This window comes from Ambystoma mexicanum, chromosome 8 (assembly GCF_040938575.1).
Source record: "Ambystoma mexicanum isolate Mex_15411 chromosome 8, UKY_AmexF1_1, whole genome shotgun sequence".
In the NCBI taxonomy this organism is placed as follows: Eukaryota; Metazoa; Chordata; class Amphibia; order Caudata; family Ambystomatidae; genus Ambystoma; species Ambystoma mexicanum.
The window spans coordinates 6,482,526-6,498,103 of NC_090929.1; the positions used below are offsets into that span (position 1 = coordinate 6,482,526).

The 15,578-nt window shown below is 51.2% G+C and overlaps 1 protein-coding gene across 6 annotated transcripts in view; it reads left to right on the forward strand.

Moving 5' to 3' along the window:
* ST6GALNAC6 (ST6 N-acetylgalactosaminide alpha-2,6-sialyltransferase 6) overlaps nucleotides 1–15,578 on the forward strand; it is a 182,309-nt gene that overhangs the window by 117,957 nt on the left and 48,774 nt on the right. For 5 of the 6 annotated variants that reach the window (XM_069609110.1, XM_069609112.1, XM_069609113.1 and 2 more), the window contains exons 4-5: nucleotides 1,338–1,747; nucleotides 13,206–13,313. In XM_069609110.1, the coding sequence (XP_069465211.1) occupies nucleotides 1,338–1,747; nucleotides 13,206–13,313 (518 nt within the window). The remainder of the gene's footprint in view (nucleotides 1–1,337; nucleotides 1,748–13,205; nucleotides 13,314–15,578) is intronic. The other variant, XM_069609115.1, reaches the window with a different exon arrangement.

Sequence of the window (15,578 nt, forward strand, 5' to 3'; positions counted from 1 at the left end):
GTAAAAAATCGGATTCCCAGCTGCTTGCGATTGAGCTGCTAAGAAGCCATATAGACTGCGACGCCTATGTGTAGAAGCACTTAAGAATGACACATGAATGCACTCCTAAAATATAAGGGTAAAGCCACCACTGGAGCAACACATAGTAGCGTGCAGTCGAGGGGTGAAGCCCTTTGTGATAGGTCGATATAAAGGGAGGGCCCTTTGTAGGATTAGTGAGTAACAATAATGAAGGAAGAGTGTGACTGAAGGTGTACATTGACTTGTGCAAAGATTGCGGTACATGTTTTGAATTTTTTCTACAGACGGGGAGTTTTCCAGTCAGTAGAAGATACTTCACAAAAAGAAAATAAGAAAGAAAATATGAAAAAAGAAAATGTAGAACTTGGAAAGCTTCTGACATTAGGTGGTGAGTGAGAGGTTAAGAGTGGTGCTGCACTGAAACATTTGAGGAATTACACCTCTGTTGTGAATTAACTCGTAATGCCTAAAACCGAATCCGTGGATTTTTAGGGTAATTCCCTATTTGGTATTGCAGACTCAGGAGTGGAATAAGAACGAAGAAAGAATAGTGGAAGGGTGAAGACAGAACGGGAAAAAGAAGAGGAAATCAGATCCCTTCTCTGCTACAATTAGGATGCTAGTGTACGTGTAACCTGTTCTTGAAATAGTGGCATCGACCATTGGTGTCCCCTGATGAATTTCCAGGCCAAACTGCATTTTAAAGCTGGAGCGTGAAGGAGTGAAACACGTTCATGTTGGGTAGTGATGTGACGTGGAACTGAGTCATATGCTGTGCATTTAGTGAATGAGTGCATTTGTAATGGTGGCAGGAAATTGTGCTTCCATGTGTTGCACACCAGCTGTGTCCGTCCACTTTGGAGTCTTCTGTATAATTATGTAGTGTGATAAGAATTATGAAATATTATTCCATTGATTTAAAATATATTTTTAGTGTATGAAGATTTAATGAGAAAGAGAAATACACGAAAGCATTCGATATAAAACAGAGGCGATTGATGTGTCCTTTGTGAGAACCTGCAACACAGAAGAGAGGAGGAACATTGGCGTTCTGTTGGAGTCCAGGACGTGACATGGAGACCAGTCACCTGGGCACCATGGGGAGGGGGCCGGGTACACTGCGTGGCACAGGAGCCATGTGTCCAGGGCCTGCATCGTGGAGTGGGGTCAGGGCTACACCACTGGTAGCAGGCGAGTGGTGCACACTGGAGAAACTGGTGCATTGTATAGTGGTGCAGTGGAGCCACATGGGCAGGTGCAGGGAGCTCGTGCCTTCTCCAGCAGCGACTTTAATGCTTCGCATGTTTTTCTTGCAGACCCTGCATTTGCACTGCCAGCGTTGCGTGGTCATCACCAGCTCCAGCCACCTGATTGGCAGCCACTTGGGGGCAACGATTGATGACTCTGAGTGCACGGTCCGCATGAACGATGCGCCCACCACCGGCTACGAGAAGGACGTTGGCAGCAAGACCACCTTTCGAGTGGTGGCCCACTCGAGTGTATACAGGGTCCTGCGGAGACCCCAGGAGTTTCTGAACAAGACCCAGGAGACCACCCTCATCTTCTGGGGACCCCCCAACAAGCTGCAGGAAGGGAGCAAGGGGGGTCTGCTGCGCGTGATCCAGCACACCACCGGCCCCTTCCCCAACGTGGCGGCCTATGTCGTGTCCCCCGGAAAGATGAAGACCTTTGATGACCTGTTTAGGGGTGAAACGGGGAAAGACAGGTGCGTTTCCAGCTCCGGCACTGTGACCTTGAAACCCAGGAAGCAGAAGCTCTCAGGGGCACATTGAGAGACATGCCTGTGTGCCAGCAGGGCAGTCCAGCCAGCAGACCTCCATCCATTCACTGGGCACAGGCATGCCAGTGTGTCCTTCTAAGCGCTGCCAGCAGGGCACTCCCGACAGCATTCCTCCTTCCATGCAGTGGGCACAGGCATGCCAGTGTGTCCTTCTAGGCACTGCCAGCATTCCTCCTTCCATGCAGTGGGCACGGGCATGCCAGTGAGTCCTTCTAGGCACTGCCAGCATTCCTCCTTCCATGCAGTGGGCACAGGCATGCCAGTGTGTCCTTCTAGGCACTGCCAGCATTCCTCCTTCCATGCAGTGGGCACGGGCATGCCAGTGAGTCCTTCTAGGCGCTGCCAGCATTCCTCCTTCCATGCAGTGGGCACAAGCATGCCAGTGTGTCCTTCTAGGCACTGCCAGCATTCCTCCTTCCATGCAGTGGGCACGGGCATGCCAGTGAGTCCTTCTAGGCGCTGCCAGCATTCCTCCTTCCATGCAGTGGGCACAGGCATGCCAGTGTGTCCTTCTAGGCACTGCCAGCATTCCTCCTTCCATGCAGTGGGCACAGGCATGCCAGTGAGTCCTTCTAGGCGCTGCCAGCAGGGCACTCCCGCCAGCATTCCTCCTTCCATGCAGTGTGCACAGGCATGCCAGTGTGTCCTTCTAGGCGCTGCCAGCATTCCTCCTTCCATGCAGTGGGCACGGGCATGCCAGTGAGTCCTTCTAGGCGCTGCCAGCATTCCTCCTTCCATGCAGTGGGCACAGGCATGCCAGTGTGTCCTTCTAGGCACTGCCAGCATTCCTCCTTCCATGCAGTGGGCACGGGCATGCCAGTGAGTCCTTCTAGGCGCTGCCAGCATTCCTCCTTCCATGCAGTGGGCACAGGCATGCCAGTGTGTCCTTCTAGGCACTGCCAGCATTCCTCCTTCCATGCAGTGGGCACAGGCATGCCAGTGAGTCCTTCTAGGCGCTGCCAGCAGGGCACTCCCGCCAGCATTCCTCCGCCATGCAGTGTGCACAGGCATGCCAGTGTGTCCTTCTAGGCGCTTCTAGGCGCTGCCAGCATTCCTCCTTCCATGCAGTGGGCACAGTCATGCCAGTGTGTCCTTCTAGGCACTGCCAGCATTCCTCCTTCCATGCAGTGGGCACGGGCATGCCAGTGAGTCCTTCTAGGCGCTGCCAGCATTCCTCCTTCCATGCAGTGGGCACAGGCATGCCAGTGTGTCCTTCTAGGCGCTGCCAGCATTCCTCCTTCCATGCAGTGGGCACAGGCATGCCAGTGTGTCCTTCTAGGCGCTGCCAGCATTCCTCCTTCCATGCAGTGGGCACGGGCATGCCAGTGTGTCCTTCTAGGCGCTGCCAGCATTCCTCCTTCCATGCAGTGGGCACGGGCATGCCAGTGAGTCCTTCTAGGCGCTGCCAGCATTCCTCCTTCCATGCAGTGGGCACAGGCATGCCAGTGTGTCCTTCTAGGCGCTGCCAGCATTCCTCCTTCCATGCAGTGGGCACAGGCATGCCAGTGAGTCCTTCTAGGCGCTGCCAGCATTCCTCCTTCCATGCAGTGGGCACAGGCATGCCAGTGTGTCCTTCTAGGCGCTGCCAGCATTCCTCCTTCCATGCAGTGGTCACAGGCATGTCAGTGTGTCCTTCTAGGCGCTGCCAGCATTCCTCCTTCCATGCAGTGGGCACAGGCATGCCAGTGTGTCCTTCTAGGCGCTGCCAGCATTCCTCCTTCCATGCAGTAGGCACAGGCATGCCAGTGTGTCCTTCTAGGCGCAGCCAGCATTCCTCCTTCCATGCAGTGGGCACAGGCATGCCAGTGTGTCCTTCTAGGCGCTGCCAGCATTCCTCCTTCCATGCAGTGGGCACAGGCATGCCAGTGTGTCCTTCTAGGCGCTGCCAGCATTCCTCCTTCCATGCAGTGGGCACAGGCATGCCAGTGTGTCCTTCTAAGCGCTGCCAGCATTCCTCCTTCCATGCAGTGGGCACAGGCATGCCAGTGTGTCCTTCTAAGCGCTGCCAGCAGGGCACTCCCGACAGCATTCCTCCTTCCATGCAGTGGGCACAGGCATGCCAGTGTGTCCTTCTAGGCACTGCCAGCATTCCTCCTTCCATGCAGTGGGCACAGGCATGCCAATGAGTCCTTCTAGGCGCTGCCAGCATTCCTCCTTCCATGCAGTGGGCACAGGCATGCCAGTGAGTCCTTCTAGGCGCTGCCAGCATTCCTCCTTCCATGCAGTGGGCACAGGCATGCCAGTGTGTCCTTCTAGGCGCTGCCAGCATTCCTCCTTCCATGCAGTGTGGACAGGCATGCCAGTGTGTCCTTCTAGGCACTGCCAGTATTCCTCCTTCCATGCAGTGGGCACAGGCATGCCAGTGAGTCCTTCTAGGCGCTGCCAGCAGGGCACTCCCGCCAGCATTCCTCCGCCATGCAGTGTGCACTGCTGTGTGTCCTTCTAGGCACTGCCAGCATTCCTCCTTCCATGCAGTGGGCACAGGCATGCCAGTGTGTCCTTCTGGGCGCTGCTAGCATTCCTCCTGCCATGCAGTGGGCACAGGCATGCCAGTGTGTCCTTCTAGGCGCTGCCAGCATTCCTCCTTCCATGCAGTGGGCACAGGCATGCCAGTGTGTCCTTCTAGGCGCTGCCAGCATTCCTCCTTCCATGCAGTGGGCACAGGCATGCCAGTGAGTCCTTCTAGGCGCTGCCAGCATTCCTCCTTCCATGCAGTGGGCACAGGCATGCCAGTGAGTCCTTCTAGGCGCTGCCAGCAGGGCACTCCCGCCAGCATTCCTCCGCCATGCAGTGTGCACAGGCATGCCAGTGTGTCCTTCTAGGCACTGCCAGCATTCCTCCTTCCATGCAGTGGGCACAGGCATGCCAGTGTGTCCTTCTGGGCGCTGCCAGCAGGGCACTCCCGCCAGCATTCCTCCGTCCATGCAGTGTGCACAGGCATGCCAGTGTGTCCTTCTAGGCACTGCCAGCATTCCTCCTTCCATGCAGTGGGCACAGGCATGCCAGTGTGTCCTTCTAGCCGCTGCCAGCAGGGCACTCCCGCCAGCATTCCTCCATCCATTCACTGGGCACAGGCATCCCAGCCAGTGTGTCCTTCTAAGTGTTGCCAGCAGGGCACTCCCGCCAGCATTCCTCCATCCATTCACTGGGCACAGGCATGCCAGTATGTCTTTCTAAGCTCTGCCAGCAGGGCACTCCCGCCAGCATTCCTCCGTCCATGCAGTGGGCACAGGCATGCCAGCCAGTGTGTCCTTCTAAGTGTTGCCAGCAGGGCACTCCCGCCAGCATTCCTCCATCCATTCACTGGGCACAGGCATGCCAGTATGTCTTTGTAAGCTCTGCCAGCAGGGCACTCCCGCCAGCATTCCTCCGTCCATGCAGTGGGCAAAGGTATGCCAGTGTGTACTTCTAGGCGCTGCCAGCGGGGCACTCCCACTAGCATTCCTCCATCCATTCCCTGAGCACAGGCATGACAGTGTGTCCTTCTAAGCGCTGCCAGCAGGGCACTCCTGCCAGCATTCCTCCGTCCATGCAGTGTGCACAGGCATGCCAGTGTGTCCTTCTAGGCACTGCCAGCATTCCTCCATCTATTCACCGGTCACAGGCATGCCAGTGTGCCCTTCTAGGCGCTGCCAGCAGGGCACTCCCGCCAGCATTCCTCCTTCCATGCAGTGGGCACAGGCATGCCAGTGTGTCCTTCTAGGCGCTGCCAGCAGGGCAATCCAGCCAGCATTCCTCCTTCCTTGCAGTGGGCACCAGCACTGTGGACCTCCTGGCACTCTAATGGCAAATGCTGAGGGCTCACTGATACAGAGCTTCTCCTCGCCCTCTACTGAACTCTCTATGGTCCACGGGTCTTGCCTAGGGGCACAGACTCCCATCAGGCAGGAGACCAGCCCCCCTGCAGAAGACAGCAGAGGGTGAACCCTGAAACAGGCCTGGGAGAAGCATCCAAGGGCACCCCTAAATCGCTTCGATTGCTGGGAGACATGGCCGCCTGCCACTTCCTTATTTATTGCATTGGTTACACAAGAGGCAGAGCGCCCCCTACAGGAATGCTGGCAATATGATGAAAAGACATAGGGCCTGGTTCACAGAGTGGGTTCCTATGGGATTGCGCCATTATGAAATGCTTCTGCAGACCAGGCCCCGAGTGGAGCAATCCCGTGCAGGGCGCTTATCAGAGGGCGAAGGGGAAGAGGATCAGGCCGTCGAAGCAGGGGAGGAGGGGGAACATTGAATGAGAACACAACAAACTGACAACATAGAGCAGGGCTCTGCAACCTGCAGCTGTCTGGATGCTTTGGGCTATGACTCCCATGATCCCTTGTTAGGCAGAATCACCTGCAGAACCCTTTGGGAACACTACAGGCAATGAGGACTACAAGTGTAGGCACAATTTCACCTTTGGTACAAGCCTGTGCTACACAGTAAAGTGGTAGCGATGGCTGAGCAGCCAGACTTATCTCAAGAGTTTAAGTGAGCAGTAGAACAAGTTACACAAAGGACCAACAAATACAGTGATTCAAACAAACACTGACTCAAGGTTTCTTGGTAAAAGAATATACATTTATTTACTCAGTCAGTTAGAAAACATTACAATTGCATAAGCAGCTCAATATCACACACTAATAAACCACAAAAATCCAACCGGTAAGTAAATGAACAAGTTTAGCTCAAAAAGGAAGTGTGAGCAAAACGGCACTTCAGATACTTAATAAGGGAGGGAAAAGACAAGGTTATGAGAATAGACAGCCCAAATACATTCATAGGCAGGGCAAAGGGGTTCAGTTAAATACGTCCAGCAATTCTTCTCAATAGACATGGGCCAAAGTCAAAGGTTCAGAGTCTTTTGTATAGGATAGCACAGTTCTGGTATATAACGGTTAAGTCTTTGCCACAGAGATTAGAAGAATTTGGCTAGGCAAAAAGTTTGACAAATGTTTAGGGAAGGACAAGCCTTCTTAGTTGAGGAAAGTTTCACGCACTTTCTCGATGGCCGAAAAGATTTCCGGACCGCGTTTGCACAGTACCTTGTCAATAAAGAAAGCTGTAGCTGAGGCAGTTGTTCCTGGCAGTTTGAGCATATCTTGCTGTTCCTGAGCTTCAGTCGTGGGGACAAGAAAGATGACGTTGGGAGGTTCCTGCACTGTCCAGGGATGAGGCCAAAAGCTGTAGCAAGACGTCGGTTAAAGGTGTGAGTGCCTTAAAGTCCACAAGCTGGTTTCGTTCCCTCTGGCTATCTGGTTTTCAACAGCACTCTGATGAAAATTCGACCAGATGGGGACGGTGTCCAGGTGGCTTACGAGTTGGTTGTTCCCACCAAACTCAAGGGAAGAAGTTAACCTTGAAGGGCTTCTCTGTCGTCAGAGTTTCAGGCAATTCGGACCTGCAGCAGGGCTTCACCGATCGTCCAGAGGTTGCAGCAGTCCTCTTCCTTCCTCTCCTCTTCGGTTCTTTCGTTCCAGTGGTTGACTCTGCTTTCCAAGTCCCAGAGACATGCTTTTAAACAGTTTTCCACCATTCATTCAGCCTGGCGGTCACTCACCCAGCAGGGTGGCTGTCCTTGCCGGACAGTCAGCCAGCCAATCACGCCAGAGTGCATTCAGGTCTCCTAGGAGATTAAGCACAGGGAGTTTCGGGCACCTCCCTCACATCCTGTCCACCCCAGACACTCAGGCACCAGAGGAGGATTTCAGCACTGAAGCCCACCAAAGGCCAACGAACAAAGGGACCAAACCTGTTTGGTGCGCAGAGACAAACACAAGAAGGACCTTTCCTAAAAGAAATGGCAAAAAAAGATGACCGGAGTCTGTTTTTATAGATAGGTCTTGGGCGCCATATTGAAAAACATGGCTGACCCGATTTTTAGCTACTGTTTTTAGCGGTGGGGAAAAATCATGGTAGTTTGATCTAAACCACTGCCACCAGCCATTTAAAGTAGGAAAGGGTAACATGTTCAGGGACGTCATTTGGGGGTCACCAGAGGTCACAAGTGTGACCCCTGTGGTCTCCCTTGCGATCTCTAAAAAAAGAAAAAAAAGATTTAAAACATTTTTATTTTTGCAATGCAATGCAAGTTCCTGGGCTGTGGCCAGCACCATGTGGCTCTTTACTTCTGGAGCGGCGGGCTTTCTTGTTCAGGCCCCTTAAAAAAGAAGAAAAATAAGAACAGGAGAGCCACAAGTCTAACCTAACACTTTCAGCACTGACCCTAAATATGAAAGAATAGGAATGCCAAAAAATGTGTCTTTTTGGAATTCTATACAATAATTGCTAGACTCATTAAAGGTTTATTTCAGGCACACTTCAGGGGTGAGTCACTGGTTTAGTCTGTTCTTAAACGCCTCAACTCAGCCTTTTATCCTTCTGAGGTCGATAAATGGGTACCAACACAGGTTGGGTGATATTGGGTGTATATTTCTTCTATGTAAAGCGCTTAAGCATAAGTGCTATATAATAACACATCATTATCATTTGGTCATAGACATCTGCTTGCATTCACAGTAATTTGGTAATATGGGCCTATACACACTGATCTTAACAATACATAAGGTGATCCATTCTTGTATGAAATGTACATCACATTATAGTGATATTGTAACCATAGTTTTCATAGTGTACAATGCTATGTGACGCCACTTCCTGTTTTGTTAACGGGTGAAAGGTTGTGTTCCATCGCTTCCCGCGATATCACTTCAGGGTGGGGTCAAATGACATCACTTCCTGTGATGTCAACAGGGGGTCAAGGGTCGTGTGATGTCACTTCCGCTACCCCTGGCATTTTGGTGAAATGACGTCCCTGAACATATTACTGTCACATAAGTGTTTAGACTCAGGGGAAGCTAGGCAACCCCTCCAGCACTCTATAGGACGATAGGGTGTGATGGGTCAGTAAATTTAAAGAGACTAGAAAAGCCAATTTAACTTTACATGCTCTGGGAGATGGTAGTCGGTCCCAGAGAAGGTATTTAAACCTTGTGGAGTCTGAAAGACACCCCTGTGCCACTGCACTGAAGGTGCTGTGTGACACACAGAAAAAGATGATGCCACTGGAGTTGTTTTAAAACTCCATAACCAAAGAACACAAAAGTAAAACACACATCAAAATACATGGAAGAGTGGGAAAAAAGTCTCACACTCTTTCCACGTAAAAAAATAAAATCCCAGAAATCCAGCAAAGTTTCTGGGGGTCTCAAAAGGTAAGGGAAATTAGCACATTTGGAGAATTCTCCCTAACACCCCTCACCACTGACTACGCTGGCTTGGGCTGATGGGAGCTGTAGTCCAAAACGCCCAGAGAGCAAGAATCTGCAGACACCTGATGTGCAGCATCTGCGTTACATCCATAGAGTACAATGCATGAGTGCGGTGCAGGTGAGAAGGGGGAGCTGGGGAGAGATGACTCCCATGGGGGCGTCCAGAGCCCCCTCCTGGCACAGAATAGGTGAGAAGAGGGCTACTCTGAAGACTGGGAGACTTCTGGGAGCAGGGAGTTCTGGTGGGGGTGTATACAGAGAAGGGGGAGACAGTGCAGGTGCGGGTGGGGAACTGTGAGAGTGAGATGGGTTTGAGGGTGCACGGTGTGAGCAGCTGAGTAAAGGGTGACAGAGAAACATGACTGGGGGGCAGGAATCTCATGAGAGGCCGCTGCTCCACAGAGGGCCCCCTCTGCTGGAGTGTGTGGGCAGATGCAAGAGTGGGAGCTGGGCGTTCAGCAGAATGTATGTGAGTGGTGAGCTTCAGACTCTTATTGAGTGGGTGAAGGAATCAGAGTGGAAGACCCAGGAGGAAGCTGGAGCAGTAGTCGAGGCCGCTGAGGTCCACAGTGCAGATCAGGGTGTTGGTGAGGTCAGGTCTAATCTTATCAAGTGGGGGTAGCTGTCCAAGAGAACCCCAACATTGCGAGCCTAGACCCGAGGTGAGGAGATTGGGAGGAACAGAGAGTTGGTGGGGACGCGTGGTGGGTGTTGCTAGCTGGGGACGGGAGGACTTAAGTTATGGAGAGGTTATGCATGAGGCACACGAGTGCCACAGACTGGCAAATGGCACAGGAACACTTGGGTATTTGGGAGAATGAATCGGGGGTGAGGGAAGGGAATGAGGGACAGATTTCAGAGTTGTCAACAAACAGGTAGTCAAAGGACGAGATTAGTTTGCCAGGAAAGGCGGTGGTGTAGAGTGTGAAGAATAGTGGGCACACGGATGGGCCCTTACACCCCCCGGGCGGTACAAGTGCAGATGACAGTTTTCCAGGAGATGGGAAACGGCAGCTCAGTCAGAAAAGAGTCCGTGCAGTCTACGCTCCTTCATAGGTACCAGTGTTAGGAGAAGGCGTAGGGAGAGGTGGTCGACAGCCTCAAAAACAGCGGAGAGATCCAGCTTCATGAGAATCCTCTTATTACTTTGAGGGAATTCTCCTCACTCATGTTCAGGGCCTGAATTCGCTTGAGGCCCTCTTGAAAAAATGGATAGACTTCTTTCTCTGCTCCAATAATCTCTCCAGATCCAGATCAGGGATTATCAGGGAGTGAGCAACGTGCTGCTTCCAGTGGCCCCCAGAACCTGATGCCATGTGCTTTCAGCTTTACTGGACTTGCAGCCAATGGTGGCACCTAAACTTGCTCCGACTATACAATATACCTTTAGTCAAATGGAGTCTCCGCCGCTGGGGCCAGCTGAGCAGTGATAAGAAAGTATGCTGCAGGGCAATAAAAGGTGGCCTGGCCTTGCACAAGGATTAGTGCCCAGCCCTTGCCATCACTTGGGCATGCATCCATGTCTAGCAGCTCCTTAATACAGATGCTCAGTAAAACTATAAACACATCAACTTATCAGGACTTCAGCAAAGTTCATGAGCACTGAGCATGGTCCTATCAACCACACAGTATCGCCTGCATCTGAGCATGTTCCTATCAACCACACAGTATCGCCTGCATCTGAGCATGTTTCTATCAACCACACACTATCACCTGCATCTGAGCATGTTTCTATCAACCACACACTATCGCCTGCATCTGAACATGTTTCTATCAATCACACAGTATCACCTGCATCTGAGCATGTTTCTGCGCACCTGCAGTATCGCCTGCATCTGAGCATGTTTCTATCAACCACACACTATCGCCTGCATCTGAGCATGTTTCTATCAACCACACACTATCGCCTGCATCAACCGCACACTAATGTCTGCATCTGAGCATGTTTCTATCAACCTCACACTATCGCCTGCATCTGAGCATGTTTCTATCAACCACACACTATCGCCTGCATCTGAGCATGTTTCTATCAACCACACACTATCGCCTGCATCTGAGCATGTTTTTATCAACCACACACTATCGCCTGCATCTGAGCATGTTTCTATCAACCACACACTATCGCCTGCATCTGAGCATGTTTCTATCAACCACACAGTATCGCCTGCATCTGAGCATGTTTCTATCAACCACACACTATCGCCTGCATCTGAGCATGTTTCTATCAACCACACACTATCGCCTGCATCTGAGCATGTTTCTATCAACCACACACTATCGCCTGCATCTGAGCATGTTTTTATCAACCACACACTATCGCCTGCATCTGAGCATGTTTCTATCAACCACACACTATCGCCTGCATCTGAGCATGTTTCTATCAACCACACAGTATCGCCTGCATCTGAGCATGTTCCTATCAACCACACAGTATCGCCTGCATCTGAGCATGTTTCTATCAACCACACACTATCGCCTGCATCTGAGCATGTTTCTATCAACCACACACTATCGCCTGCATCTGAGCATGTTTCTATCAACCACACACTATCGCCTGCATCTGAGCATGTTTCTATCAACCACACACTATCGCCTGCATCTGAGCATGTTCCTATCAACCACACAGTATCGCCTGCATCTGAGCATGTTTCTATCAACCACACACTATCGCCTGCATCTGAGCATGTTTCTATCAACCACACACTATCGCCTGCATCTGAACATGTTTCTATCAATCACACAGTATCACCTGCATCTGAGCATGTTTCTGCGCACCTGCAGTATCGCCTGCATCTGAGCATGTTTCTATCAACCACACACTATCGCCTGCATCTGAGCATGTTTCTATCAACCACACACTATCGCCTGCATCAACCGCACACTAATGCCTGCATCTGAGCATGTTTCTATCAACCACACACTATCGCCTGCATCTGAGCATGTTTCTATCAACCACACACTATCGCCTGCATCTGAGCATGTTTCTATCAACCACACACTATCGCCTGCATCTGAGCATGTTTTTATCAACCACACACTATCGCCTGCATCTGAGCATGTTTCTATCAACCACACACTATCGCCTGCATCTGAGCATGTTTCTATCAACCACACAGTATCGCCTGCATCTGAGCATGTTTCTATCAACCACACACTATCGCCTGCATCTGAGCATGTTTCTATCAACCACACAGTATCACCTGCATCTGAGCATGTTTCTGCGCACCTGCAGTATCGCCTGCATCTGAGCATGTTTCTATCAACCACACACTATTGCCTGCATCTGAGCATGTTTCTATCAACCACACACTATTGCCTGCATCTGAGATGTTTCTATCAACCACACACTATCGCCTGCATCTGAGCATGTTTCTATCAACCACACACTATCGCCTGCATCTGAGCATGTTTCTATCAACCACACAGTATTGCCTGCATCTGAGCATGCTTCTACCCCTCCCACAGTATCTCCTGCACCTGGTAACCTAATGGTTATCCAATGTTGAGCACAATCTTCACGTGGCTCTTTTGTGGAGGTTCTCTGGTGCAGCACTCGAAATACCTTGTATACGTCACCCCCTTCAGCTCCCTCTTAACTCCAAGCTTTGGAAAGGAGACTGGTTGTGCCTAGTATCTAGCCTTTTACATGGTCTCCCACTCTCTCCTGATGAAGAAGTCTTACTCTTGACTCCTCACTGGTGGCATGGAACATAGTCTCTCCCTGGCCACCCCTGAAACTGTCGCTCACTCAGGAAGAAGGCTTACTCTTGACTCCTCACTGGTGGCATGGAACATAGTCTCTCCCTGGCTGCCCCTGAAACTGTCGCTCACTCAGGAAGAAGGCTTACTCTTGACTCCTCACTGGTGGCATGGAACATAGTCTCTCCCTGGCTGCCCCTGAAACTGTCGCTCACTCAGGAAGAAGGCTTACTCTTGACTCCTCACTGGTGGCATGGAACATAGTCTCTCCCTGGCTGCCCCTGAAACTGTCTCTCACTCAGGAAGAAGGCTTACTCTTGACTCCTCACTGGTGGCACTGAACACATGTTCCCACATGTTCTCCCTGTGGTCCCCTGATGATGTCTTTTACTCTCTCTTTCTCCTTGTCTCTCCTCTTTTCTCAGGGAGAAATCCCGCTCTTGGCTCAGCACTGGCTGGTTTACCATGGGGATCGCAATGGAACTCTGTGACAGGGTCCATGTCTATGGCATGGTCCCCCCTAACTACTGCAGGTAACAGACCTTTTACCTGCATCCCCTCATCCTCTTCCCATTCACTCTTATTTCTCATTCCTTCTGCCCCTGCATCTCCTGATGGTTTCTGATGATCCCCTCAGCCACTCTCCTCCCTGGTTCCCTCCGTCACCATCTCCCTCCATTCTCTCGGTCACAGTCTTTCCTGAGTCGCTCTGTCTGCCACATCACCAATGTCTATCATGCCATGGACTAGAGGTACTCTAAGTTTGGCAGGTTTAGCAAATCCTTGCCCTAGTCTGGCTTAAGCCCCTGCTCTCCAATCTCTCCCGAAATGTGTACCCTAGTCTATTAACTGTCCAGACCGGACTATAGGCTCCGAATTTCAGGGACTGTTCACTCGCACCCTTGCAGACGCATCTATACGCTGCCCCTAGAATTCCATATGAAAGATCAGGACACTTCTCTACTGGGGCAAGTCCAGACTCCTAAGGGAAAGGAGGAGTGCTGATCCTTGAATCCTGTCGCCCCATTCCGTGCTCCAGATGCCTTCCAGGGATCCTCTGAGCCATGAGTTCAGCAAACTAACCCTTAACTCATATACCCCCAATACCTTTCCAATGACTAAATGATCTGAGACCCTCACATTCCCATGTCAACTATGCAAACAATTTAGATTCCAAGTTAGTGACAAGCGTTATTAAACTACCAATTGAAGCATCCCGCCTGGGACTACAATCACCACCCTACCTGGAGTGCAACACCTTGCGGCTACATCTACCAATCACTGAGCATCTGCTGTCTGGTCCCGCCTACCTGGACTAGACTGCCTCATGCCACTCTCCCACTGGTGGCTTTCTTGAACTGACACCCTGCAACCCAGGCTATCTCTGTTATCTTACTTTACCAATCACAAGGCGTCTCCTAGGGAGATCGCCTACTGCAGGCTGTACTACGCCATCTCCCTCTCCCAAACATCTACTGTCTCATAAGAGACCTGATACACTCTAGGCTGAACTACTGCTAGGGGGTGTAGTTTATCCAGCCCTTCAACAAGGTCTTCTCATGGGGTGCTTAATCCTATCCACCAACCACCGGCCATCTCTTGTCATCATCCCCTCCACCAGTCTGGACTAAGCTAGCAGCCTGTCTCAACCATGAGGCATCTCTCGGGGTCACCAATCACTCCAGGATGGACTAGGCCACCACACTGTTTCAACCATAAGGCATATCTGACTCCATGATGGGTTAGGACATCTCCCTGTCTCAACCATGAGGCATCTCTCACTCCATGATGTACCAGGTCAACTCCATGTCTCAACCATGAGGCATCACCCAGTGTCACCAATCACTCCATGATGGACTAGGCCACCACACTGTCTCAACCATGAGACATCTTTCACTCCATGATGGATTAGGACATCTCCTTGTCTCAACCATGACGCATCTCTCACTCCATGGTGGATTAGGACATCTCCCTGTCTCAAACATGAGGCATCTCTCAGGGTCACAAATCACTCCAGGATGGACTAGGCCACCACACTGTTTCAACCATGAGGCATCTCTCACTCCATGATGGGTTAGGACAACTCCCTGTCTCAACCATTAAACATCTCTCACTCCATGATGGAACAGGTCAACTCCATGTCTCAACCATGAGGCATCACACGGTGTCACCAATCACTCCATGATGGACTAGGCCACCACACTGTCTAAACCATAAGGCATATTTGAATCCATGATGGGTTAGGACATCTCCCGGTCTCAACCATGAGGCATCTCTCAGGGTCATAGATCACTACATGATGGATTAGGCCATCTCCCTGTCTCAAACATGAGGCATCTCTCAGGGTCACAAATCACTCCAAGATGGACTAGGCCACCACACTGTTTCAACCATGAGCCATCTCTCACTCCATGATGGGTTAGGACAACTCCCTGTCTCAACCATGAAACATCTCTCACTCCATGCTGGAATAGGAGAACTCCATGTCTCAACCATGAGGCATCACCCAGTGTCACCAATCACTCCATGATGGACTAGGCCACCACACTGCCTCAACCATGAGGCATCTCTCACTCCATGATGAATTAGGACATCTCCCGGTCTCAACCATGAGGCATCTCTCAGGGTCATAGATCACTACATGATGGATTAGGACATCCCCCTGTCTCAACCATGAGTCATTCCCCAGGATGACAAATCACTCCAGGATGGAATAGGCCACAGCACTGTCTCAACCATGAGGCACCTCTCACTCGATGATGGATTAGGACATCTCCCTGTCTCAACCATGAGGCATA